At 49.1% G+C, this 24,685-nt stretch overlaps 1 protein-coding gene and 1 long non-coding RNA gene across 11 annotated transcripts in view; one reads left to right on the forward strand and one right to left on the reverse strand.

Moving 5' to 3' along the window:
* SHANK3 (SH3 and multiple ankyrin repeat domains 3) overlaps positions 1 to 24,685 on the reverse strand; it is a 447,259-nt gene that overhangs the window by 253,581 nt on the left and 168,993 nt on the right. For 9 of the 10 annotated variants that reach the window (XR_013990995.1, XR_013990996.1, XM_081022613.1 and 6 more), the window contains 5 exons: positions 20,270 to 20,378; positions 11,570 to 11,721; positions 9,802 to 9,969; positions 8,479 to 8,595; positions 1,558 to 1,635 (listed from right to left, as the gene is read on the reverse strand). Coding sequence is in view for 8 of the 10 variants with exons in the window: in XM_081022613.1 (XP_080878739.1) it covers positions 1,558 to 1,635; positions 8,479 to 8,595; positions 9,802 to 9,969; positions 11,570 to 11,721; positions 20,270 to 20,378 (624 nt within the window). In the remaining 2 variants the exon portion in view is untranslated. Of the gene's footprint in view, positions 1 to 1,557; positions 1,636 to 8,478; positions 8,596 to 9,801; positions 9,970 to 11,569; positions 11,722 to 20,269; positions 20,379 to 24,685 lie in introns of those variants that run through there. The other variant, XM_081022611.1, reaches the window with a different exon arrangement.
* Positions 1 to 24,685, forward strand: part of LOC308486511 — a 297,032-nt gene that overhangs the window by 56,708 nt on the left and 215,639 nt on the right. The window lies entirely within an intron of this gene.

A 24,685-nucleotide genomic window follows, 5' to 3' on the forward strand; every position in this document is an offset into this window, starting at 1 on the left:
CTATCATCTATCTATCTATCTATCATCTATCATCTATCATCTATCTATCTATCTATCTATCTATCTATCTATCTATCTATCTATCTATCTATCATCTGTCATCTATCCATATATATTTAAAACCTTGATTGCACTAAAAGCCTCTAAGTGGTTTGCACTAAATGTTGAATAATTCAATCCCCCCACCACAAAACCCACCAATTTGGAAGCAACTTGCCCCCCTAGATAAGAAGGACCTTTTCACTCTTTTTTTCTGAGAATAAGAAGAGAAGGGAGTAGTTGCTTTAAATTGTAGGGGTGCAGAATGAGGCTCCTTGCTATCAGCCGCAGAGAAGGTCACCTGTGGCGTGGTGAGGTTGCCTGGGTGGGGCTGCATTGAGGATTCAGGTATGGTTTTTTTGCAAAAGAAAATTCTTCCTTTCAAGTCTTCAAGGTGAAGCTGGACTTATCCCATGCTTTCTGCACTCAGATCCAAGTGGGTTTCTGACTTGACCCTGCCACTTCCCCTCCCCTCCCCCAACCTGGGAAAACCGCTCTTTAGTGCTAAATTGGAGCAATTGCCAATCCAGAGAAAACCTGATCCATGTTTGCTCAGATTCAGCAGTAAACTGAAGGAAAGCAAAAGTGGGGGTGAGTCCTTAGCCAGATAGTTAATTGCCGCCATTGAGGGTGAGCTTTGAGATGCATTATTATAATTATAATTGGGAGGCACAATTCAAAGTGTTGGTGCTGACCTTTCAAGCCCTAAACGGCCTCAGCCCAGTATCCCTGAAGGAGCGTCTCCACCCCCATCGTTCAGCCCGGACACTGAGGTCCAGTGCCGAGGGCCTTCTGGTGGTTCCCTCTCTGCGAGAAGTGAGATTATAGGGAACCAGGCAGAGGGCCTTCTCGGTGGTGGCTCCCGCCCTGTAGAAATAAACAACCACCTGACTTTTAGAAGACATCTGAAGGCAGCCCTGCTTAGGGAAGTTTTTAATGTTTGATGAATTATTATATTTTAATATTTTGCTGTAAGCTGCCCAGAGTGGCTGGGGAACCAGATGGGTGGGGTATAAATAAATTATTCTTATTCTTATTCTTATTATTACTTATTGTTGCTATTGCCTCAATAAAATACCCTGAGTCTGGGATGTGGCCCGAATGCTCACCATGCTGGCTGTTGGGGTGGAGTGCCATATAGCGTCTGCAGGAGGGTCCAACTCTGCTCTAGAGTGTGGTTCTACTTCCCGTGCCCCACAGCAAGCAGGGTGGGTCCGAGGCCCCGCTGACTCTATAGGATTTCTGCCCGGGGGCGCAGATCTGGCTGGCCCCTTCCCCAATAAAGCTGCCATTCTTGGCATGCCTCTCCCTCTTGGGCAAATACTGCCTCCCTTTTCATTTGCTGCCTGCACAGTTGCCCCGCCCCCCCAAGAGAGGAGGCTGATGGCACGGATGGGCAAGAACCCACATGGGGGGCCTCTGCTGCCATCTTTCGAAGGAGACATGGAAGGGTGGAACTGGGAGGGCAGCCCAGGAGGCAGAGACCCTTTCCCTGGCCCCACTGCTGGGCTCTCCTACCTGGAATGCTGTCTGGCTGTTGTAGTTCCGGATCTCCTTGCTTGCACCACGGAAGAGAAGGACCCGAGCGCAGCTTTCCTGGCAGGGGAAAGAGAAAGGCAGAGTGAATTCTCCTGATTTTTTATTTTTTGGGGGGGGGAGCAACATGGGATCAGCCTGCACTGCCAGACTGGCAATTCAGAGCCGAGTCAGAGGCTGAGGAAGGAAGAAAATACGATACGATAATCTTTATTGTCATTGTCCCATACAGAACAACGAAACTGAAAATCTACATCAGACATTCAGAAACCAACAAGCCTGCTATCCCAGCCTGGTCAGCCCCCTAAAAACTCTGATACCCCATAATTAAATACAATATACTCCCATAGAGACTACCTTACGCTGTGTTTAAAACCAAAATCGCATTTGGATAGAAACTGTTTCTCAGTGCTGGAGGAGACTCTTGGGAGTCCCATGGACTGCAAGAAGATCAAACCTCTCCATTCTGAAGGAAATCAGCCCTGAGTGCTCACTGGAAGGACAGATCCTGTAACTGAGACTCCAATACTTTGGCCACCTCATGAGAAGAGAAGACTCCCTGGAAAAGACCCTGATGTTGGGAAAGATGGAGGGCACAAGGAGAAGGGGACGGCAGAGGACGAGATGGTGGGACAGTGTTCTCAAAGCTACCAGCATGAGTTTGACCAAACTGCGGGAGGCAGTGGGAGGCAGAAGTGCCTGGCGTGCTCTGGTCCAGGGGGTCACGAAGAGTCGGACACGACTAAACGAGTAAACAACAACAACACCTTCTTCCAGAAGGCAGAAGCTGAAAGAGATCATTTCTGGGGTGCGCACTATCCTGCACTATCTCTGCAGCTTTCTTATGGCACCTGACAGCATAGATTTGATCCAAGGTGGGAAGAGTGCACCCAATTATTCTCTCCACAGTCTTTACAGCCCTGGACAACATTGTTTTCCCCCTGACCATGCAGCTCCCAAACCACACACACAGACCATAAGTTAATACACACTCTCTCTTTTTTTTTAATAGAATATTTATTCCAGTTTTAAAGTTACAAAAAATATAGAAAAAACAAACCACACACATCTTACAAAAAACAGACAATAAAAAAGAAATAAGAAAAAACAAAGAATCACAGTAAAAAATAACAAAAATCAAATTAGACCTTTACAACCTTTTTCCCTTTTACTTATTTCCATGACTTCCTCTCACCTCCCTGCTTTGTATTCTAGTTTAAATCGTATCTCCAGCAAATCCTTCCAACCTTCTTTTCTTTTACTTATTTTAACATTCGAAAGTATTTAATTCTCCTCTATCCTCATTTTACGCTTCATATTTACTTATTCCATTGTACCATGTCTGCCAATACGGCCTAATAAGTTAATACACTCTCAGCAGTACAATGGTAAAGGGGGCAAAATGAACTTTCCACAGGAGAAAGCTCCCCCATGCGGGATGGGGTTTTGCAGAGACACAGGGCTCATTCTCACTTCCCCTTGTCCTGCTGTCCCCCCGCCCCTCCCAGAAAACCCACACCTTACCACTGAATTGAAGCACATATCAATCTGGTTTCTTGACATTTGCTCCAGTTCAGTGGTCTGTTGTCCTCTCCCCCCGGCCACCCCCCCACCCCACCCCATTCCACACTCAAACCCTCACGGAGATCAGCATTGGAGCATTTGCTTGACTCCAAAACTCAGACAACCCCCGGGCGATTTGGATCAAGCACATCAATGTTGTCGAATTAAACTAAATAGTTTAAATTGGATTTTGAACAAGCGTGCAAGGAATGGCTACTATCTGAAATAGTACCTACAGGACCGCCTCTCCTGGTATGTCCCACAGAAGACCTTACGGTCTTCAAATAAAAACATCTTGTAGGTCCCAGGCCCCAGGGAGGTTAGGCTGGCCTCGACCAGAGCCAGGGCTTTTTTGGCCGTGGCCCCGATCTGGTGGAATGCTCTGCCACAAGTGACTAGGGCCCTGTGGGACTTGACATCTTTCCACAGGGCCTGCAAGACGGAGCTGTTCCACCAGGCCTTTGGCCAAGGCACAGTCTGACCCTACTCTCTCCTTCTGTAATCTTCATAGAACTCTATCCCAATGGCTGCCATTAATTTGATTCTGAATTGATTCTAGAATGTATTTTAATTAATTGACTGTGCGATTTTATGTACACTGTGCTATTTTTACCTGTTGTTAGCCGCTCTGAGCCCTGCTTTGACCGAGGAAGGAGGGATACAAATATATTATTATTATTATTATTATTATTATTGTTAATGGTTTCAGAACTCACAGAGTTAAAGAGTTCTGGTGACGTCTCTTTCCTGAGGCGTGGTTAGAAACACTTAAGGGAGGGGTTTGACTCCAAGTGTTTCAGTCTGACTCTGGGACGCTATGCGAGAGGGAGAATGTGTCAGTTCTCGCCAGGTCTGAATTTATGGTGTTATTCTACATGATTAAAGGCTAAGAAGATAAGAAGGCCTTTGTGTCTGCTCTGAATTATTACACACGTGCTGCAATCCGCTTCTCACCGCTGTGTTCGCTCTGCTACCGGCAAGAGAAAGAGGCCTGAGGAGGACTTTCGCAGAGCACGGATAGCTTGCAAGCTACGCAAGGGAAGTGTGCCAGGCTCCATGTTCAGCCTCTGTTTACACTCTTGTCCGGCGTAACCCAAGAGGTTATGGATGCTCGCCAACGCTTTGAAGCATTGCAGGAACGTCCCACGTGTGGGGGAAGCCAGCAAGCTAGCTGAAAAGTTGCTGGGGCCAGCTGGAGCTCTGGAGCTGTTTCTCTGAAGCTGGAAGGAGCTCGCTGGGGAGAAGCGATCTGCCGGAGCCGGGAGGCGGAGGAAGCTACTGCCGAGACGTGAGTAAGCTTAGCCCCCGGGGGAGGAGATGGCAGACGATCGTGAATCATTCTCAGTTCCCTTCGAGAAATTAAATGGACAAAATTGGGCCGAATGGAGCCGGAAGCTAAAGGCCTGGCTGGTAGCCAAGGGGTTGTGGGAGGCGACCCAGGGGCCCCCTCTACCACCACCTGCAGCAGGAGCAGCGGCAGCGGACATAGCGGCTGCTCACGCGTCGCAGAGGAAAAACCAGAAAGCCCTGGGAGCTATAGTGCTCAGTTTGGAGGGCTCCCAACTTCCTCTGGTTGAAGGGCTTGAGACTGCTCAGGAGGCCTACCAAGCCCTTGAGAGGGTGCACCACAGAACCACGGCTGGTGCAAAGATCCACACCACCAGACGCTTGTTTGAGATGAAGCTGCGTCCCGGTGGGAACATCAGACAGCATGTTACTGAGATGCTATCTGTTTTCAATGAGTTGCGGCTGTTGCAGGTCAACTTCTCAGAAGAGCTGAAGGTTTATATTTTGCTCAGCTCTCTGGACAAAAGCTATGACAATTTGTGTCTGTCTATGGAATCGATGAGTCCACAGGATTTGACGCTATCGTACGTGACAGGGCGTCTTTCGGACGAACAGGAGAGGCGTGTCCGAGAAGGCAGGTATGGCGCAGGCAGCTCCACCGGTTGCAGAGGTGGGGGGGGGCAAGCCAGATGAGAGCTGTGTTCAGGCTTTTTCCACTCGTCGATGTTATGTCTGTGGATCGAACAGCCACCTAAAACGGGCTTGTCCGCAGAGGAGCAGAGAGGCCGGGCAGGATGTCTCCAAGGTCGTTTCCCATGGGAACCAGTCTCGGAGAGGAGGCCAGCGTGGGAACGCGAAGGAAGGACGTGACTCAGAGAAGGGAGACTGTTATCATCTCGCGGCTTCTCTGGCAACTTTGAAAAACAATGCCAGCAGGGACACAGCTGTGAAGTGGGTGTTGGATTCAGGAGCGAGTCATCACCTGATAACGCCATCTGCTGGGGAGCTGCGGAATTGCAGAGCTGTTTCAGCTGGAATGATTGTTACATTAGCTGACGGGACAAAACGGAATGTATCTAAAGTTGCAAATGTATATGTTTCTGTTTTGCAGGCGGAGCTGGAGTGCTTCATTGTACCAGGGATGAAGTGTTGCTTGTTATCGATTTCTGCTCTGGCGAAGCAGGGATACAAAATTTGTTTTGAAAATGATACCTGTTCCATTTTCAGAGGTGGGAGACAACTTGTCAACGTGGAAAGCAAGGACAATCTCTTTGTTCTGGAAACACCTCTGGAGGGTGGGGGGAATGCAGGGAAAGCACAGGCGCAGTGTGCTAGTGTTCCCAGCCATGATTCATGTGTTCATATATGGCACAAGAGAATGTCTCATGCTTGTTTGGAAGATGTTAAGAGGTTGCCAGGCTGCACCAAAGGTTGTAAAATCACGCCATGTGAGGGATCCCTAGTATGCAGGGCATGCAGCAAGGTTCAAAGGTGCAGGTTTCCCGGGGTAAAGAGGGTAACCACAAAACCTTTTGAGTTGGTTCACACAGACCTTACAGGGCCAATGAAGTGTGAGAGTCTGGGTGGGGCCAGGTATCTGCTAACGATAGCGGATGATTTTTCTCAGAATTCATGGTCTTTCTCTCTCAGGACGCAGAGAGAAGCGGCGCAACTCATCCAGGATTGGGTTGCGGAGGTGGAACTAAGGTTCTCCACCAAAGTGCAAGAGTTCAGGAGCGACTGTGGGTCACAGTTCACTGGGTCTGCTCTGAAGGAGTTCTTCAAGGAAAAGGGAATTCGTCACCAGGTGACGGGTGCAAAGTCTCCTCAAGAGAGAGGCGTGGCAGAGCACAGGAGTGAAGCACTGGCTGAAGCTGTCAGGGTTTTACTGTGTGACTCTGGGCTGCCTCAGGGCTTTTGGAGTGAGGCTTGGAAGTTTGCCAGCTTTGTTTTTAACAGGTCCTACAATCACGATGTAGGTGACACACCGTATTTTCTGTTGCACAAGAGGACGCCACAGGTGCATTTCTTCCGTTCGTTTGGTTCCAGGGCTTCAGTGCCAATACCAACAGCGCAACGGAAGGAGGGTGGTCCTAGGTACCAGGACATGATCTTCTGTGGGTATGATCCTGCAACAAATGGGTGGAAGTTTGCATACCCAGAGGGTGATCAGACCAAGCTGCTGGTCAGCAAGCATGCTGAGTTCTTTGAGCAGGGTGGTTGGTCACAACCTAGGTATGGTTCTGATTTTCTCTCAGAATGCTTGTCCAATTCTGAGGGGGAGGAAAGGGAGGAAGAAAGGGAGGAAGGAGAGGCAGAGGCGGAGCCTGTTGCTGAAGACCAGGTTGCTGATGATGGTCAAGCACAGGGGTGGGTTTCTCCACAGGTTAAGAGGGAACCCAAGAGCGAGCCTTCATCTCCTGTTAGCCAAGTGCAGGAGGCCCGAAGACGCAGCAAGTCAGAGGGGGAGTCTTCTGAGCTTGCTGGAGACACACTTGCTGACCCCAGTGGGTCAGGAGGAGCGCCCGAGGTTGTGCTCCGGCGGTCAACTCGGACCACAAAGGGGATTCCACCTGAGAGGTTTCAGGTCACCAGTGCGTGGGTTGGTTTCGCACAGTGTGATTCTGGGAGTGTGGAAGGGATTCAACAATTGCCTGGGATAGATGCCAGTGGGAGGCAAAAGGCAATGGGAGGTGAGTTGAACTCAAAGAGGTCTGTAAATAGGGGTTCACAGTTTCCCTCAGGATTCGTGACGAGAGGGGGTGTTAATGGTTTCAGAACTCACAGAGTTAAAGAGTTCTGGTGACGTCTCTTTCCTGAGGCGTGGTTAGAAACACTTAAGGGAGGGGTTTGACTCCGAGTGTTTCAGTCTGACTCTGGGACGCTATGCGAGAGGGAGAATGTGTCAGTTCTCGCCAGGTCTGAATTTATGGTGTTATTCTACATGATTAAAGGCTAAGAAGATAAGAAGGCCTTTGTGTCTGCTCTGAATTATTACACACGTGCTGCAATCCTCTTCTCACCGCTGTGTTCGCTCTGCTACCGGCAAGAGAAAGAGGCCTGAGGAGGACTTTCGCAGAGCACGGATAGCTTGCAAGCTACGCAAGGGAAGTGTGCCAGGCTCCATGTTCAGCCTCTGTTTACACTCTTGTCCGGCGTAACCCAAGAATTATTATTATTATTATTATTATTACTATTATTTATTATTTTGCTGTCTTCCTTAATGGGTTTTGCAAAAAACTATTCTGAATACAGTGGAACCTCGGGTTGTTGTCGTAATCTGTGACAGAGGCACGTCCGCAACCTGCAGCGTTCATAACCTGCAGCGTCATGTCTGTGCATGCTCGTGATGCAATTTGTTGCTTCTATGCATGCGCGAAGTGCGATTTGGTGCTTCTGTGCATGCGCGAGGGCAAAACCCAGAAGTAACCCATTCTGGCACTTCCAGGTTTCCCGCAGTCTGCAACCTGAAACCATGTAACCAGAAGCGTTTGCAACCCGAGGTAACCCTGTAATTCTATTCACAGGGTAGAGTAGGGTTGGGGGCACAGAGGATGAGTTTCTGGAACTGGGGGGAGGGAGCGTTCCCTGAAAAGGTTTGAGAGCAAGTATTTTACTTTCTGGAAAAGAAGGAGAGGTGTCAGAACTTAATTCTGCAGAGTAGGCTTGAACCTCCGCTGACTTGGAATCCCTGGACCCCAGACTCAGCTTCAGCTACACTTTCAAGTTGTAAGGGAAATGCACTCAGTGGTTTCCTTTAAACTGCTCTGCATATCCTGGAGTTGAATCTTGAGGAGGAATCCCCTTGAACACCCCTTTCCCTCCATGCAGGCAAAAGGGACGCAGAATCACAAAACTGTCATGTTGCAAGGGACCCCAAGCAACATCTAGTCCAACCCCCTGAAATGCAGGAATCAGGGCTAAGAAAATCCTCCTTCCTGCCTGCCTGCCTGCCTGCCGAACTCCATGGGTGGCTGCTTGGGTGCAGAAGGAGGAGGACTGGTCTGCCAGAGGAGGGGGCCCAAGGTTAGAGCGAGGGGAGGGAGGACTCACCTGGTTGTAGAGAGCACAGACATGGAGGGCTGTGTTCCCGGATGCGTTCTGCGCTGTCATGTCCGCCCCATAGAAAAGAAGGTGCTCTAGGTGTTGAACATGCCCATAGCGACAGGCCTGTTTGGGGAAGGAAGGAAGGGGGGGGGCAGAGAACTCTCAGGTGGGTGATCAGACGGGACAGCAGCAAGTGCTGGACTCAACAAACCACATCAACAGTGCCCCCCTGCTCTCCATGACCCTCCAAAACACACACACCCCTCACAGGCTTCCTCCAACATTGAATTACTTATTCTAAATCATCTATGCCGCATTTTGCAGACATGGTTCCATAGCAAAAATAACACTTTAGAAATGTGTTATTTTCGTGGAGGGCAGAGTGGGGGTGAGTGGGATCCACCAAGATAATAATAATATAAATATTAAAAACATGGTAAAACATTAAAAACTTCCCTAAACAGGGCTGCCTTCAGATGTCTTCCAAAAGTCAGGTAGTTGTTTATTTCATTTACATCTGATGGGAGGGCGTTCCACAGGGCGGGTGCCACCACCGAGAAGGCCCTCTGCCTGGTTCCCTGTAACCTCACTTCTCGCAGGGAGGGAACTGCCAGAAGGCCCTTGGCGCTGGACCTCAGTGTCCAGGTAGAATGATGGGGGTGGAGACGCTCCTTCAGGTATACAGGACCGAGGCCGTTTAGGGCTTTCAAGGTCAGCACCAACACTTTGAATTGTGCTCGGCGCACTGGGAGCCAATGGAGGCTCCACCAAGAGCCTTGCGCTTCGTATCATGGGCCAAACATCATGGGGCTCCCTTCCACTAAGGCCAGATTCTCCCTGTCCCAAGGACAGCCATGGTTGACGTGCCAGCCAAAACCATTCCGAGGCACTCCTGGCCTCTGAGGCTAACTGAGCCTCTGGTGACAAAGATGGATCTGGGAGCAGCCTGCAGACTGCCACCGCGTTTTTTCAGAGGGAGGGCAACCCAATCCAGAACAGGCAACCAGCCAGTGTCCCCAACATGGGAACAATCATCACAACTCCATCTTCCCAGGAATCAAGTTCAATTTATTGGCCTTCATCCACTCCACCCCAGACAACAACCCAAATGATGTACAGCCTCTCCAGACTCAGGAAAAGCAGAGCCAAGCGCACCTGTGCCCCGATGGCCCCCTGCTCCAAAACGCCACCACAACCCGGTGTAGCAGCTACCTCACTTTCCACAATGTGGGGCCTCTTCCGCCAGACAACCGCTTGGGGGCTGAGCCCCCCACCAGGGTGCTAGCCTCTCCACCCACCCACCCACCTGCAGCCACCTTGCAGCCTCACCTGATGGATTTCTTGCCAGCCGTTTTCGTCGATGCAGCCCACCTTGGCGTAGTCGTGCAAGAGGAGCTCACAGCAGTAGGGGTCCCCTCCAACCATGGCACTGTGGTACAGAGGCGTTAATCCACGGCTGTCCTTGTAATCTGTAGATGCACCCAGGTCTAACAGCGTCTGCGCAAACACAGTCACAGGCAGGCAGGGGGGGTCGGTCAGTGGTTGCTGGACCTCTCGGCGCGAGAAAGGCAAGGGGGGTGGGGCAGAGGCAGACCACACACCCAAAACGCCGGGACGCCGTTCCAGGACCTGCAGGAGCACCGCTAGGAATTGGGAGGGAGGCGGGTTGCTGTTTTTTTTTTAGCAGCTTTGCCCGGCGAGGAATGCCTGGGCATGAGGTGGAAGTGGCAAGAGTTGGTTTCCTGGCGTGGCTCAGGGTGTGAGACGGGTGGTCTGCTCTCTCCAAGTCTCAAAATGAATTCAAGCGGTGGCTTTAGGCAAGCAAAAATCTCTCTTGGTATCAGATCCCCATTTACGGCCCAGGAAGACTAAAGTGGCCTCCCATACAAGAACGTTGCACACATTACTGACTTAATGTAAACAAAGCATTTCATGAATGCATAAAATGTGTTGCCAGTTGCCAGAGTTGCCAGTTACTACTGATATGGGCTTGGATTCCATCATCATGAACCACCATCACCATTCTTGGAGTTGGCGTATTTCTTTGGGGGGGGGGGATTCACAACTTAATCTTGGAGATGTTGATTTTGCTGCTGTTCTTTTAATTTTTGCATCTTTCGTCTTATTATGACTTGCATGGGGATTGTTTAATTTTGCTGTGCACCTTTTGATGTTTCAGTTTGCTGCTCATGACTGCTTTCATTATAGTTTCACAATATATTTTTGCAGCCGCGCAAATCTTTGCACACTGTAAGCCGCCTTGAGCGTGGTTTCAAGCGACAGAAAGGCGGCGCGCAAATAAATGACGGTGACGATGATGATGAACATGTGAATGGTGCAGTGCGCTCCGTCAGATCGCCCTAGTGGGCCTCAGAGCTTCATTTCCACACCCCCAATTTTATTAAGGGGATGGCAGAGCTGGCCCAAGACATGTTGGTGCCCAAGGCAAACCCCAAAATGGCAACTGCCCTCTTGTGGTTTCCAACAACTGGGATTTAGAAGGATTGCTGCCTCTGGTACTGGAGACAGAGCAGAGCCATCCTGGCAAGTAGCCATTGGTAGCTCTCTCCTCCTCCTTGAATTTGACTAATCTTCTTCTAAAGCCACCTAGGCCAGCACTGCTTCCTGTGGCAGGGAGTTCCATAGGTTAACTCAGTGCTGGATGGTCCGCCTCTACAGGGCAAGGGAGAGTGGCCTCCAGGCTCTATGGGAGGAGCAAGCAGGATGCTGCAATAAGAATCCAGGCAGTCGCCCCCATCCCGTTCGGGGGCAGTGTGCTAAGCAACCTCCCCATGCTTACCTCCCCCCACCAACCAAGAACATCCAGAACCTGCAAAGCAGCCAGTTGTGACACCCCCAGACACAGGAAAGTGGCCCCCAGTATGGTGAGTGGGAACCTCCCATCCCAAAAAAGCACGAGGTTAGGCAGAGGTGCTGGGCAGATGCAAGGGAGGCTGGTCAGCTCCGAGACCCTCTGCCCAGGGGTGGCAAACTCATAAGGTGGAGAGGGGGCGCGGTGGCGTTGGGGTGGGGGCTAATAAGTAAAGCTAGCCGAGGGCAGCAGGAGGAACAGGAAAGCGGCTCCAGGCAAACTCACCATCAGGGCAGTGTGATTCCGGCACCGGACGGCTTTGTGGAGAGCCGTCATGCCCTCTCGCGTCCGGAAATCCAGGTGGGCACCTCCGTTCCTCAGGGCTTTGATCATGTCGATACAGTACTCCAGCTGGGCGGCCATCGTCAGGGGGCATTCTGGAGAGCCCCCCACCCCGCCCCAGGAAAGAGAAGGTGCACATCTGAGAAACGCATTTCGAAGAAGCGCCCCATGAACTCTTGGCCCATCCCCACAGCTGAGGAGGGGTGGGCTTGCCTCGCAGCTCCACCCCGCTGAAACCCGCCCCCTCCCCTCCTGACGGGACCTGCCCTAGATCTCTTGCTCTTTCTGCTGGGAAACAGTAGCAGCGAGAGTTGGGTCTGGGATGGGAGAGAGAGCAAGAAGCTGTAGGTGGGTCAGGACTGGTCCCAGTTCATCGCTGGTATCTAACACCAAGTAAAATTGCTAAAATGTACAAAACAGATTCAAAACTGTCTTGGAAATGTAAAGAGAAAGAGGGTACTTTTTACCATATGTGGTGGACATGTACATTGGTAAAGGCATTCTGGGAACTGATATAATAATAATAATAATAATAATAATAATAATAATAATAATTTTTATTTATATCCCCGCCCTCCCCGGTCCGAGTAAAAACATAATAGGGGGAAAAGAGAATGGGGGCGGGGAGGAGGAGAAACCAATTTAAAATATAGGTTAAAATGCAATTTAAAATGCAGCCTCATTTTAAAGTAGCCGATAAATCCAGACCACAAGGGGAGGGAAACATAAGGGTCAGACTGAGTCAAAGCCAAAGGCCAGGTGGAACAGCTCCTTCTTGCAGGCCCTGTGGAAAGATGTCAAGTCCCGCAGGGCCCTAGTCTCTTGTAACAGAGTGTTCCATCACGTCGGGCCAGTACTGAAAAGGCCCTGGTCCTAGTTGAAACCAATCTAACCTCCTTGAGGCTTGGGACCTCCAAAGTGTTGTTATTTGTGGACCTTAAGGTGCTCCGCGGGGCATACCAGGAGAGGCGGTCCCGTAGGTACATGGGTCCTAGGTCGCATAGGGCTTTAAAGGTCAAAACCAGCACCTTAAACCTGACCCTGTACTCCACCGGGAGCCAGTACAGTTGGTATATAATGAACTAAAGAAAATGTTCAAAAATACATTTGTTAAATCACCAGAAGCCTTTTTACTAGATAGAATAGGTGAAGAGTTACCAAGAGAAGACAAAATACTTTTTATGTATGCAACGACGACAGGGAGAATGCTACTAGCCCAGAGATGAAAGGAAGGAGGAGTACCAACCAAAGAAGAATGGCAGACAAAACTGATGGAGTATGCGGAGATGGCGAAACTGACGGGGAAGATCCGAAACCAAGAAGATCAAGTATTTTCTAAAGACTGGAGTAAATTTGTAATTTATTTAAAAGACCACTTGAAAAAGCTAAAATCTGTGGCAGGGATGCAATGACACTTGTAATGTGGAAATATTTTTGATAATTATGGTTATTTAACAGATGGATAAGGGTAAAAGATGCAGCAAATTTAATCTTAAACGTGGGGTCCATGGGGGGAGGGAAGGCAGTCCAAAGCTTCAAGAACCTTGTACTTTAACGTTTGAAATGGTTGTGTCAAAATGTATAAAATGATGAAAAAACTATCTATCTATCTATATATATATAGATATATATATATATGGACTAGTTCCAGCTCTCCAGGGCTTCAGGCAAGGAAGATGCCCAGACCCACCTGGTTTTGCAGGTGCTCTGCATCACTGAGCTAAGGTTCTTCCTCCTCAGAGAGAGAAGCTGAGAGTTGTCAAGTGAGCACTAAAAGAGGATGAGCTACTGGATCGCTTGGAGGGATCACCTGGTCCAAGCAGGTATCAGAAGGAAACCTCCCAAAGCACCCCCAACAGATGCTGCTTCATATTCTTTAACTGGGCACATCCTGACACCAACCGGGGCAGTAGGATTTGCCCCCGGGGCACAGTAAAGTCTGGAAATATCAGGAGGTCTTTGGGCATGGAGGGGAGACTAGTGGTGTTTCCGAAAGAATATCAGGAAACAAGTGCATCAGTTTCCGTTATTCTTTATAGCAAAGCACAACAGATGTTTGCATCCATGTCTTGCTGGCTAGCCTTGGGGTGGTTTGCTAAACGTGTCTGAAGTGAAGCTGTTTCATTCTTGTGGGGGCATTTCCTCAGCATGTGGGATGTGAAACACAAGAGCAGTCAAATACAACATTCCCAGAGTGAACATGTTTACACATGGGGAGGAATGTTTGTCCAGCCAGCAGTCAACTTCCTGTTTCCTTCTGGGCTGGGACAGACTTCCTCTGCATGTGACTAGAGGTGGGCGCGGCCTCACCTGTGCAGGTAATGACAAAAGCACAGGGCAGGGCAGCCGTCTCTCTCTCTCTGACTACATGCATCGAAGAAGCAACATCTGCCTAGCCAAAGATGCTCTCTTGGCCTCCAGCCAAGAGAGGACAAAGGGACTGTCTCCTTATGAGATAGTTTCCAGGTGTATGTTACTTTCCTAAGCTAAGTCTGCCTTCTGGGATCCAATTGTGAATGTAAGTAAACTCTTTTTATACTTTTATAGAAGACTGTGTCGTGTCTTATCTTTTATGAGGGAATAAGGGGAAAATACCAGAACAGTTATTATAGAGGCTTTAGCGAGCCTGAGCAAACGCATCCGCTGTGAGTTTAAAAAGGGGAATGTTGCTCTGCTAAATTGTGAACTTGTTAACACAAGTTGGAAAGGCTACTAGAGGACAATATATCCTCTTCTGCATCCCTGAACATTCCCACAGGGCTAGCAGTCTCCTGCTCACAGGTGGAAGTAATTCAGATGCCCCCTCTCAACAAGTTCATCTATCTCCCTCCACCCCACTCACCCCCGGCAACAAAAGCAGAAAGTCAGGATGGTGGAGCTCAGAAGCTCAGGTGACTAATTCTCAAAGTGTGTGGGATGCTCAGTCACTCAGGCATCCCTCCCCCCCCCCCCATTGAAAAGCAAAATGGGTGGAAGAAGATTGGAAAAAAAATTAAAGATTATTTACAGAAATATTGTAAAATTAATGAATGTTAGAAAAACGTTGGAATGAAGTTACATGGCTTTAGTAGAAATGTTATAAGGAATTAAGTATAAATAGATTAATAGAGTATTAAAGGGAAAAATAAGGTTAGAATGACTTAAGATAATTATAGGATAGAAAACAGAGGTGGATGGAAAGGAATTGCTGAAATAATTAACAGAAGTGGAATACAAAAAGGGAGGTGTGAGGAGGTCGAGGAAATAAGTGAATGAAAGATGGGATAATGAAATTTGATTTATTTTATTGTTGTTGCATTGTTTTGTTAGTTTAATGTATTGTATGTGTTTTTTCTTTTCTTTTAGTGTTTAAATTTTTTGGAAAAGTAATAAATATTATTTAAAAAAAAAAAAAAAGCAAAATGAAAAAGCAGCCATGGAAAACCACAGTCTTGGGTTTGTCACCCAAAGGCCAGCATCCTGCCTCACAATAGCTAGCCAGGTACCCCAAAGAGAACCCCCAAAATTAAGCAGCCCCTGAGTGCAACATCCGAAGCTCCCTGCAGTTCTGAGCAGCTATCATTCAAAGGGCGGCAGAGGCAGAACACAGCCATCCACTGAGGCTTTGCTCAAGATCTCCCTCTCTTCCTTCTCTCTCACAGACACACATACAGGAGAGTTAGGCTGAGAGGGGAAAGCTTTTTGTTTTTTTTAAAATAGTTTTTATTTAAAATTTCAACATAACAATTTATCAAATATCATCCTCATTCCCCCCCCCCGATTTTCCCTCCCCCCCTCCCTAAGAAAAACCCACCGTACCACCCCTCCCAGACTTCCCTCAGCTCCTCTCTCTGGTTTTTGAGCACATGTTATTCTCTGCGTATTATAAAATTGTAATGATCCTTAATGTATCTGTCTGTATGTTACCAATAATAAATTTGTGTTTGTTTATTCAAAGCCTGCCAAGGAGACCAGTTCATTTGGTTGTTTCTTTAAATACTTTGTAAAAGGTTCCCATTCTTCTTTAAAATCATACTTGTCCTTTTCACGTAATTTATGCATCAGTTTTGCCATTTCCACATAGTCCATCAGTTTCCCTTGCCACAGTTCTTTTCTCGGGATTTCTTCATTCTTCCATCCTTGCGCTATTAAGACTCTGGCCGCTGTTGTCGCATACATGAATATGTTCTTCAATTTCCTTGGCAGGTCTTTTCCTACAATCCCTAACGAAAATGCTTCAGGCTTTTTTTACAAATGTTAATTGGAACAGAGAGGGGAAAGTTTTGCTCAGGATTGCAGTTTGCTGCAATGGCTTTCTCTTTGGGAAGAAAGCCAGAGCATAGCTAGGCATTAGTGATCTTTTTAGTTCGGGACTTAAGTCTTTTGCAGAGCTGGGATGCCTCTCCAATAATAATAATAATAATAATAATAATGGCAAATAATCAACCCACAGCCCATCTCCCTGGGTCTTCACTTGAAAGGTCTGAGGCAGAGGAACAGAAACTTCACTCCAACAAATTGCATCTCCTAAAAGCCTTTTCCATCCCAGCGCTTCTCCCTTCCTGCACAAAGCATGAGGTGCAAACAGCAACAGAGGCTGGACTATTTCCAGCCCATAACGGTTTACGAGCTCACAGCTGCAAGTCCCCTGAAGCCTCTGCATGCCGGAGATGGAGCACAGAGCCGCCCTGGCCTGCTGTGGACTCAGCATCTCGTCCGAAGCCTCTGAACCCGACCTCTTCCAAAACCCCAACAAGCCGCTAAGATCCCTACGTTGTACTTGGGGAGTCAGAAAGCTCTCAGGAGCCCGGAGGGATAGTCCGGCTTTGAATGACACTGCGATGGATAAATCCAAGGGCAGAATCTCTCTCTCGCTAGAGAAAGCCTGATATTTTTGGTGGGTCATTTGAGGATTCAGTACGGGAGCATGAAATCTCTGAAGCGCACTCAAAGCGATGGAGAACTGGCTTTGTAGCCACAGCAACCCAGTGGCTCCTTTCCTGGCAAAAGGGCCTTGCTACCTCCCGCTTGGAAAGGAGAATCATGGAACTGCAAAATTTCTCCGTCTTCCATGGGACAGTCCTTGATGCATCATATCTCCTCTCAGCCTCCTCTTCTCCAGGCAAAACACACCCAGCTCCTTCAACCGTTCCTCATCAGGCTTGGTTTCTAGATCCTTGATCATCTTGGTTGCCTTCCTCTGCCCATCTTCCAGTTTCTCAACATCCTTCTTAAATTGTGGCACCCAGAACTGGACACAGTATTCCAGATGTGGTCTGACCAAGGCAGAATAGAGTGGGACTATGACTTCCCTGGGATGCGGGTGGCGCTGTCGTCTAAACCACAGAGCCTAGGGCTTGCTGATCGGAAGGTTGGCGGTTCGAATCCCCACGACGGGGTGAGCTCCCGTTGCTCAGTCCCTGCTCCTGCCCACCTAGCAGTTCGAAAGCACATCAAGTGCAAGTAGATAAATAGGTACCACTCTGGCAGGAAGGTAAACGGCGTTTCCGTGCACTACTCTGGTTCACCAGATACGGCTTAGTCATGCTGGCCACATGACCCGGAAGCTGTCTGCAGACAAACGCTGCCTCCCTCGGCCTATAGAGCAAGATGAGTATGCAACCCCAGAGTCGTCCGCGACTGGACTTAATGGTCAGGGGTACCTTTACCTTTATGACTTCCAATGATCTGGACCCTAGACTTCTGCAGCCTGGAATAGCATTAGCTTTTTTAGTTGCCGCATCACACTGTGGACTCATGTTAAGCTTGTGGTCCACCAAGACCCCAAAATCCTTTTCAGGCAGGCAGAGGCGATGTAACCTGCTCTGGTACCCAGAGCGGCGCTTATTCCAGGGGGCGTAATGCGCATCCCCGGGGGCGTGGCACACTGCCCGCAGTGCAAGGCACGCATCCCGGGTGTATGCGGCAAGCAGCACATGCCCGGGTGTGTGTGTGTGTGTGTGTCACCAATCAGGTGTCAGCATTTTGTCACCCCTCCTCTGGAATGGTACCCGGAGTGGCCTGCCCCCAATCCCCCCCCCCCCAGAACACCACTGCAGACAGGGAACCTTTCTCAGGACTCAGCTATAAAGCTGCAAATATGTTTTAAGTGTGTTTTAAGTGCATTATACAAATGTGACATGAGATGGCAATGGTGAGCTTATGGCAAATTCGATATATTCTTCAAAACTTTTTTTAAAGCTTTTTCACGCGTTTCTTTGTGTGTGTCTAGATTCCTCCCCAGTCCTTCCTGAAGATGCTGCCATCTGAGCTGAGCTGAGGTGTTTCCTCATCTCTCCTTTGGAGGAGGCTGGGAGCGGCAGAGGGAGACACGCCGGGGATGGGGCTCGGTCCTTTCTCCCAGCTGCTGAGTGGTGGAGAGGACGGAAAATGATGGGGACAAGGAACGAAAGATCCCGACAGAACTCTCTTTTTTTTCCAGTCACCCAGCCAAATGGCACTGACGACACTTGAAGCGATTCTGCACAGCAAGGCTAAGCTCCACAGTCCCAGATAAGGAGATATTGATGGTTTCTATTTTCGGCTTTTATTTTATTTTTCTCCTGTTTGCCAACTGGCAAGGAGATCGACCAACGTTGCAGCGTGTGCTGATCGCCCCCCTCCGCTCCAGCGCTGCATCTCTCGGTAATTAATTGTTGTTCGGGTGCGAGCAGGGAACTTGCACGCTTTTGCTTCATAAATATAACAGGCAGCAATATCGTACCAGCTAACCATTTGCTTAAATTATACATAACGCATTTCGTCTCCTTAAAGGGCTAAATGAAGTTTATTAAGCTTGCCCTTATTGCTTATTAAACCCGCGCCTCCTTGGGTCCCTTCGCCGTGGCCTCCTGCCCCCTTCCGCAACCACCAGAGACTCCTCAATGAGACCTTTGAAGGAGGGGTGGGAAGCAAGGGTGCACCCCCAAATGCTGCTGCAGTGCAGCCACCACCGTCCCTGGCCATTGGTCACACTGACCAGTGGGAATAAAAACAGAGGAAGAGCCTAATGGATGAGGCCAAAGGAAGCCTGTTCGGTCCATCACCCTGTTCTCACAGTTGCCAAACAGATGCCTGCGAGATGCTGGTGGGAGTCCAGAAAGATCTGACCACAGCCAGGTAGAGAAAACCCCTGGAGGAAAGAGCTGGTGTCAGCTAGTCCCACCTCCCAACAGGAAAGCGGAGACCCAGGACTTCTTCTGGGCTCCAGATCTTCCAACATCCAAGGGACTTCGTTTTGTTTCTTATATTTTTTAACATATTTTTATTATGTTTTCTGTTCTACAATTTTAAATACTCGTTTTACATCCTTTAGATATCAATGACATCCCTTCTCCTCTTTCCATGGTTACATATCACAAATCCCTGCATATTTTACAAAGAAACTATACCATTCAGTATTGCACGCAGGGACGTCCAACTCCCGATAGACTGCGATCTACTCTTAGTATAAAAAAAAACTGGCAGTGATCTACCCATTGTTGTTGGATGGACCTATGTTGTTGAGCTTTTTTAGGAAGCCACAGTTGTTGTTTCCCCCCTTTTTGCGGGGGGGGGGGAGATCTACCTGTTGAACATGCCTGCTTATTGCATCCATCAAAGCTTGCTTACACTGTTGAATTTATCTTAATGCTGCCAGCGTTTTCAGCTGTACAGAGTTATTTCCCATATACAGTCATATCTCTAGTTGTGTTACGTTCAGGCTGTGGATTTTCAGGTTGCGAACGAGGCAAATCCAGAAGTGTATACTTCTGGGTTTCGCTGTGCGTGCACGCACAGAAGCATTCTGTGTGCTTTGCGCACGTGCAGGAGTGCTCTATAGCGTCACGCACATGCGCAAAAGTGGCACTCTACTTACGGACTTTTCGGAGTGCGAATGGCACCCTGGAACGGATCGCATCCGTAAGTAGAGGTACCACTGTATTCAATAAATGTTTTCTAATCTTCTCTAAACGTATGTTCTTCTTGTTCTCTTATTCTATGGGTTAAGTCTGTGAGCTGTGCATGTTCTGTCAACTTTAGTTGTCATCCTTCTTTGGTTGGGACCTCGCTTGTTTTCCATTTTTGGGCTAACCAAACACGGGCCGCAGTTGTTGCATACATAAATAACCTTTTTTGGGCACCTGGGAATTCCAGTCTGAATTATCCCCAACTGAAAGGACTCTATTGCTTTGTTTATTGTAAAAGAAACCAGAACAGCTTTGAGCTAATCCAGAGGCGGAGGAACCTTTCTCAGCCTGAGAGCCACATTCCCTTCTCAGCAACCTTCTGGGGGCCACACGGGAATGGTGCGCAGGGCCACAGACAGAAGCAGGAAGAGCAGCACATGTCATCTTTGAACACTAGGCTGGTTTCTACATGCAGACCCCCAGACCCCTCTGTCCCCCCCACCTAGGCAAGCAAGAGGCATGAACAGAGTGCAGGGGCTCATCCCACAAGGAGTCGGGCAGCAAAGCAGGGCTGGTAAGATCTGTGGCTTGGGGAGAGTCCCAAGAGTCAGGAACGGAGGCTTTGAGGGCCACATTCAGCTTCAGGGTCTGAGGCTCCCCACCCCTGAGCTAAGCCCCTGCCTGTCTTTTTCCTTCTTGCTTTCCTGACCCCCCTCCAGTTTCCCTCGCCCAAGCACCACCCAGAGCCTCTCCTTGCAGACATCCCTCTTCTCACCTCCGCTATCCGGGTCGTGGAAGTTGGGGTCCAGTCCCTTCTCCAGCATCCTGCTGACCTTCTCCACGTTCAGCGTCTGCACATATTCCATGAACTTCTTCAAATTCGCCTGCGGTCAGAAAACCCCAGAAGAAAGACGTGTTAACGCTGATTTAGAACATTTATAGACTCACTAAACACTTATTGCTTTGGGGTTTTTTTTTTTGTTTTTTTTTTGTTATGTATTTTGTGTTCTCATTTTCTTATGTGGTCATCAGCCCTGTGATCTGATTCTTCAACATCAGCTTTGTTGGACTGGTCATGTTGTGGGGATGCCTGATGATCATCTTCCAAAGCAACTGCTCTATTCTGAACTTAAAAATGGAAAGTGTCATGCTGGTGGTCAACAAAAGAGGTTTAAAGACTCTCTCAAGGCAAATATTTAAAAAATATAGTATGAACATCGACAACTGGGAAACACTGGCCTGCAAGCACTCCAGTTGGAGAACAGCCTTGACCAAAGGTGTCCTGGGCTTTGAAGACACTCGAACTCAGGACGCAAGGTAGAAATGTGCTAAGAGGAAGGCACGCTTGGCAAATCCACACCGTGATCAACTCCTGCCCAGAAACCAATGTCCCCACTGTGGAAGGACCTGTGGGTCCAGAATTGGCCTCCACAGTCGCTTACGGACTCATTGTTAAAACCATGTTTATGGAAGACAATCTTACTCGGCTACGAGGGATTGCCAAAGAAGAAGAAGAAAGGTCTTCAGAAGAAGGCTGGTATAATAATAATAATAATAATAATAATAATAATAATAATAATAGACACATGCTCATTAGCAGCTTGAAACTAAACAATGCTATTTCCTGCCCCTCGTTGCTTTTCAAGTTACGTTTCATGGAATTACTGAATTGTAGAGTTGGAAGGGACCCTGTGGGTCATCTAGTCCAACCTGCTGCAACACAGGAATCACAGCTAAAGAGTCCCTGACAGATGGCCAGGCACCCTGTGCTTAGAATCCTCCGATGAAGGAGAATCGGCCACCTTCCGAGGGAGTCTGTTCCACTATCAAATAGCTCTTGCCCTCACAGACATTTTAGCACCTGAGGCAAACCATAAAAGGATGCCCGCTCCCTGCTGGGGAAGAAGGGGTGAGTGAAAATCAAGAACGAGGGGGGAATGAAGAGCTACATTGGGATCTGTTGCTCCTGTGGATTCTGCCGCCCGAGGCAGTCCTCTCGCCTTGTCTCGTGGGTGGGCTGGCCCTGGGAGCAGCTTTCTCAAATGTACGCACCTCAGCTTAAGGTGGCTGATGTTTTCAAATCGGACGGAAGCTGCTTTGAGGGGAAACGAGCCAAGCAGCATTTCTCATGAAACTACAGGGGAGATACGGATTGTGGCAATTGCCATGTGCACGTGGTTCCAGACACCTGTGGTGGGAGCACACTGGAGCCAGTGTATAATTGCACGCAGCCTTAAAGCGCATAGGTGAGGGCCCTCACATACCAGTTGTGCATGCGGAAAAATATGGCTTGTTGGCAAGATGCTACTTCCACCTGGAAGTGTCCCGTGACCACTGTGGGATGTGATCCATGAGAGGCAGTCAAGTACAACATTCCTTGTAATGCTAGAAAAGACATGCGAGGGAATGTTTGGTCCAGCCAGTCAAAAACTTCCTGTTCCTCCTGGCTGGAGCATCCTTCCTTTGCATGTGATAGAAGGTGGGCGTGGCCTTACCTGTCCAGGTAACAAAAGGACGAGTCACACAGCACCCTTCCCTCTTTTTGACTTCCTTCTTCGTTTGACCAGCTTCTAGCTAGAACTGCTCTGCTAGCTCTCAGTGAGCAGAAGCCCTGGGATTATTCCCCCATACGGGGTAGATCCACATGTACATACAGTGGTACCTCGGGTTACAGACGCTTCAGGTTACAGACTCCGCTAACCCAGAAATAGTACCTCGGGTTAAGAACTTTGCTTCAGGATGAGAACAGAAATTGTGCTCTAGTGGCGCAGCAACGGCAGGAGGCCCCATTAGCTAAAGTGGTGCTTCAGGTTAAGAACAGTTTCAGGTTCAGAACGGACCTCCGGAATGAATTAAGCACTTAACCCGAGGTACCACTGTATTTGTAACTAAGTCTGCCTTCAGATATCCAACTCTGAACTGAATAAACTTTTTTTATTGACTTTGAATAAGATTGTGGCGTCTTCACTTTTTAAAGAGGGATTCAAGGGAACTTACCAGAAATGTACAATTCAATCTGAAACAGGCTGAGAGGCTCACACGAGCCTGCAACCAGCTATCTGCTGTGCATGTAAAAAAAAAGGGGGGGACTTTGCTCCATAAAGGAACTTGCTAGCACAAGTTAGGAAGGATATTAATAAACAGTATAGCCCTCTCCTGCAACCCTGAACATTCTCACAACCACTGGGTGATTGATGGCACTCACACATCTCCCTGTACTTCCAGTGAATTTGTACCATGCGCCAGAAGAAGCGTCCCCATTCTCCTCTCATTGAGGACATTCGCTGTACAACTAAACAGCCAAGACTGGCAATCTGTTTCCGGCCTCTTGCCTCTCAGCAACAGCTTCTCTGGGGGGACCACAGGACATCTGCGGATCTGCCGGAAGACGTCGCGGGGGCTGCCTTTTATTTATATCCCTTGTTCGCATGGTGCAGGAGCGCCACTCTTAAGTGGCACAATCTCCCCCCGGCTGCCTCACAAATCAAAAGCACTCAGAGAGACAAGATCAGACCCCTCAAGGCCACCTCTCCATTGGGGGCCAGCCGGCGGGAGTCGCTCTTGACCAAGTTTTGCTTGCCAGCGGCACCTTCTGCCTTCAGGCTCCCATGCAGATTTCACCGTTACGCCTCTCCCCAAGAGAACACGGGCAGATGGAGGGCTTTGCTCATGTATTTAGCTTGCTGTGCCCTGCCCACCACCCCAATTAGACAGCTTGGCATGTGGATGACTTCATTTAAGTGACTTTGAGACGGCTGCTGGAAGGTGTGTGTGCTGGTCCCAGGGGCTAACCAAGAGGCGGGGCCGAGTCCAGTCCAAGGTTAATGGTGCCATATGGAGGCTGTCCATCAAAGCTGTAGCTGGGTCCAAGGCCGGGAGTCGGGTGGGGTCAGGAACTCTGGCAGAAGAGCAGGACAGGGTGCAGGCAGGAACAGGCTAGCAACAACATTGCTCCCACAACCTGGGACTGGGGCTGGCTGGCTTTTATCTGCCCCGAGGTATAGGGCAGCCCCGGTCCACAGGTGACTCACCTCTCCTGGCCTGGAGACGAGCACTCCTCCTGCGAGAACTTAGTTCCCTCCGCCTCTCTGCCCTGAGCCTCTGCAGCTCAGGAGAGGCTGGAGGGTTACTGGACCCAGAGGCAACCTCCTCTTCCCCTGACGGGGCTGAGAGTGGAGCACCTGCAGGCAATGGGTCCTCCATCACCTCAGGAACCAGAGCAGACTCAACTGGTGCCTGCACCTGAGGATCCAGCACAGGTGAGGACCCTTCAGGCTCAGGCCCCAGCCCCGGCTCAGCTGGTTCTGGAGGCGGGGACTCCTGTGCAGGCTGGGATTCCTCAGGTTCAACCTCTGAGTCCGAATCCCAGGCCATCACAGTGTGTGTTCCTTGCTCCCTGGACAGCAAAGAACAGCTTTCAGGGTTGATGGAACACAGCTTTTCAAAATCTCTCCCCCACCACTTTGGTGTTCTAGAATTGTGCTTCCTTCCCCTCGCAAGGCCAACTACACCGTGGGCATCTTCCTTCGGAGCCTCTGGGCAAGGCTCCGAGATTATCCTGTGCAAACGCAGCTCTAACATGCCACCGCAGATGTTTTGTTTTGGAACATGTGGGCATCACAAGCCGCACATGAACCATTGCGTCCTGCCTTGGTCAGGGCCTCACATGGTGTCCTGTGTCCAATTCTGGGCACGACAACTTAAGAAGGATGTTGACAAGCTGGAACATGAGCAGAGGAGGGCGACTGAAATGATCAAGGGTCTGGAAACCAAGCCTTATGAGGAATGGTTGAGGGATTAGGGTATGTTTAGCCTGGATAAGAGGAGACTGAAAGAAGATATGATAGCCCTCTGCAAATATCTCAAGGGCGGTCACATGGAAGAGGGAACAAGCTTGTTTTCTCCTGCTCCTGAAAACTAGATCCCGAACCAATGGCTTCAAGTTACAAGTACAGTGGTACCTCTGGTTGCAAACAGGATCCATTCCAGAGGCCCATTTGCAACCTGAAAAGAACGCAACCCACGTCTGCGCGTGCGTGGGTCACAATTTGCCGCTTCTGCGCATGCACGTGACATCATTTTGCGCTTCTGTGCATGTGCGAGGGACGAAACCCGGAAGTAACCTTCTCCGGTACTTCTGGGTCGCTGAGGGATGCAACATGAAAATGCTCAACCTGAAGCAAACGTAACA

This window comes from Podarcis pityusensis (genome assembly GCF_964106645.2).
Source record: "Podarcis pityusensis genome assembly, chromosome: 10".
NCBI classification, from domain to species: domain Eukaryota; kingdom Metazoa; phylum Chordata; class Lepidosauria; order Squamata; family Lacertidae; genus Podarcis; species Podarcis pityusensis.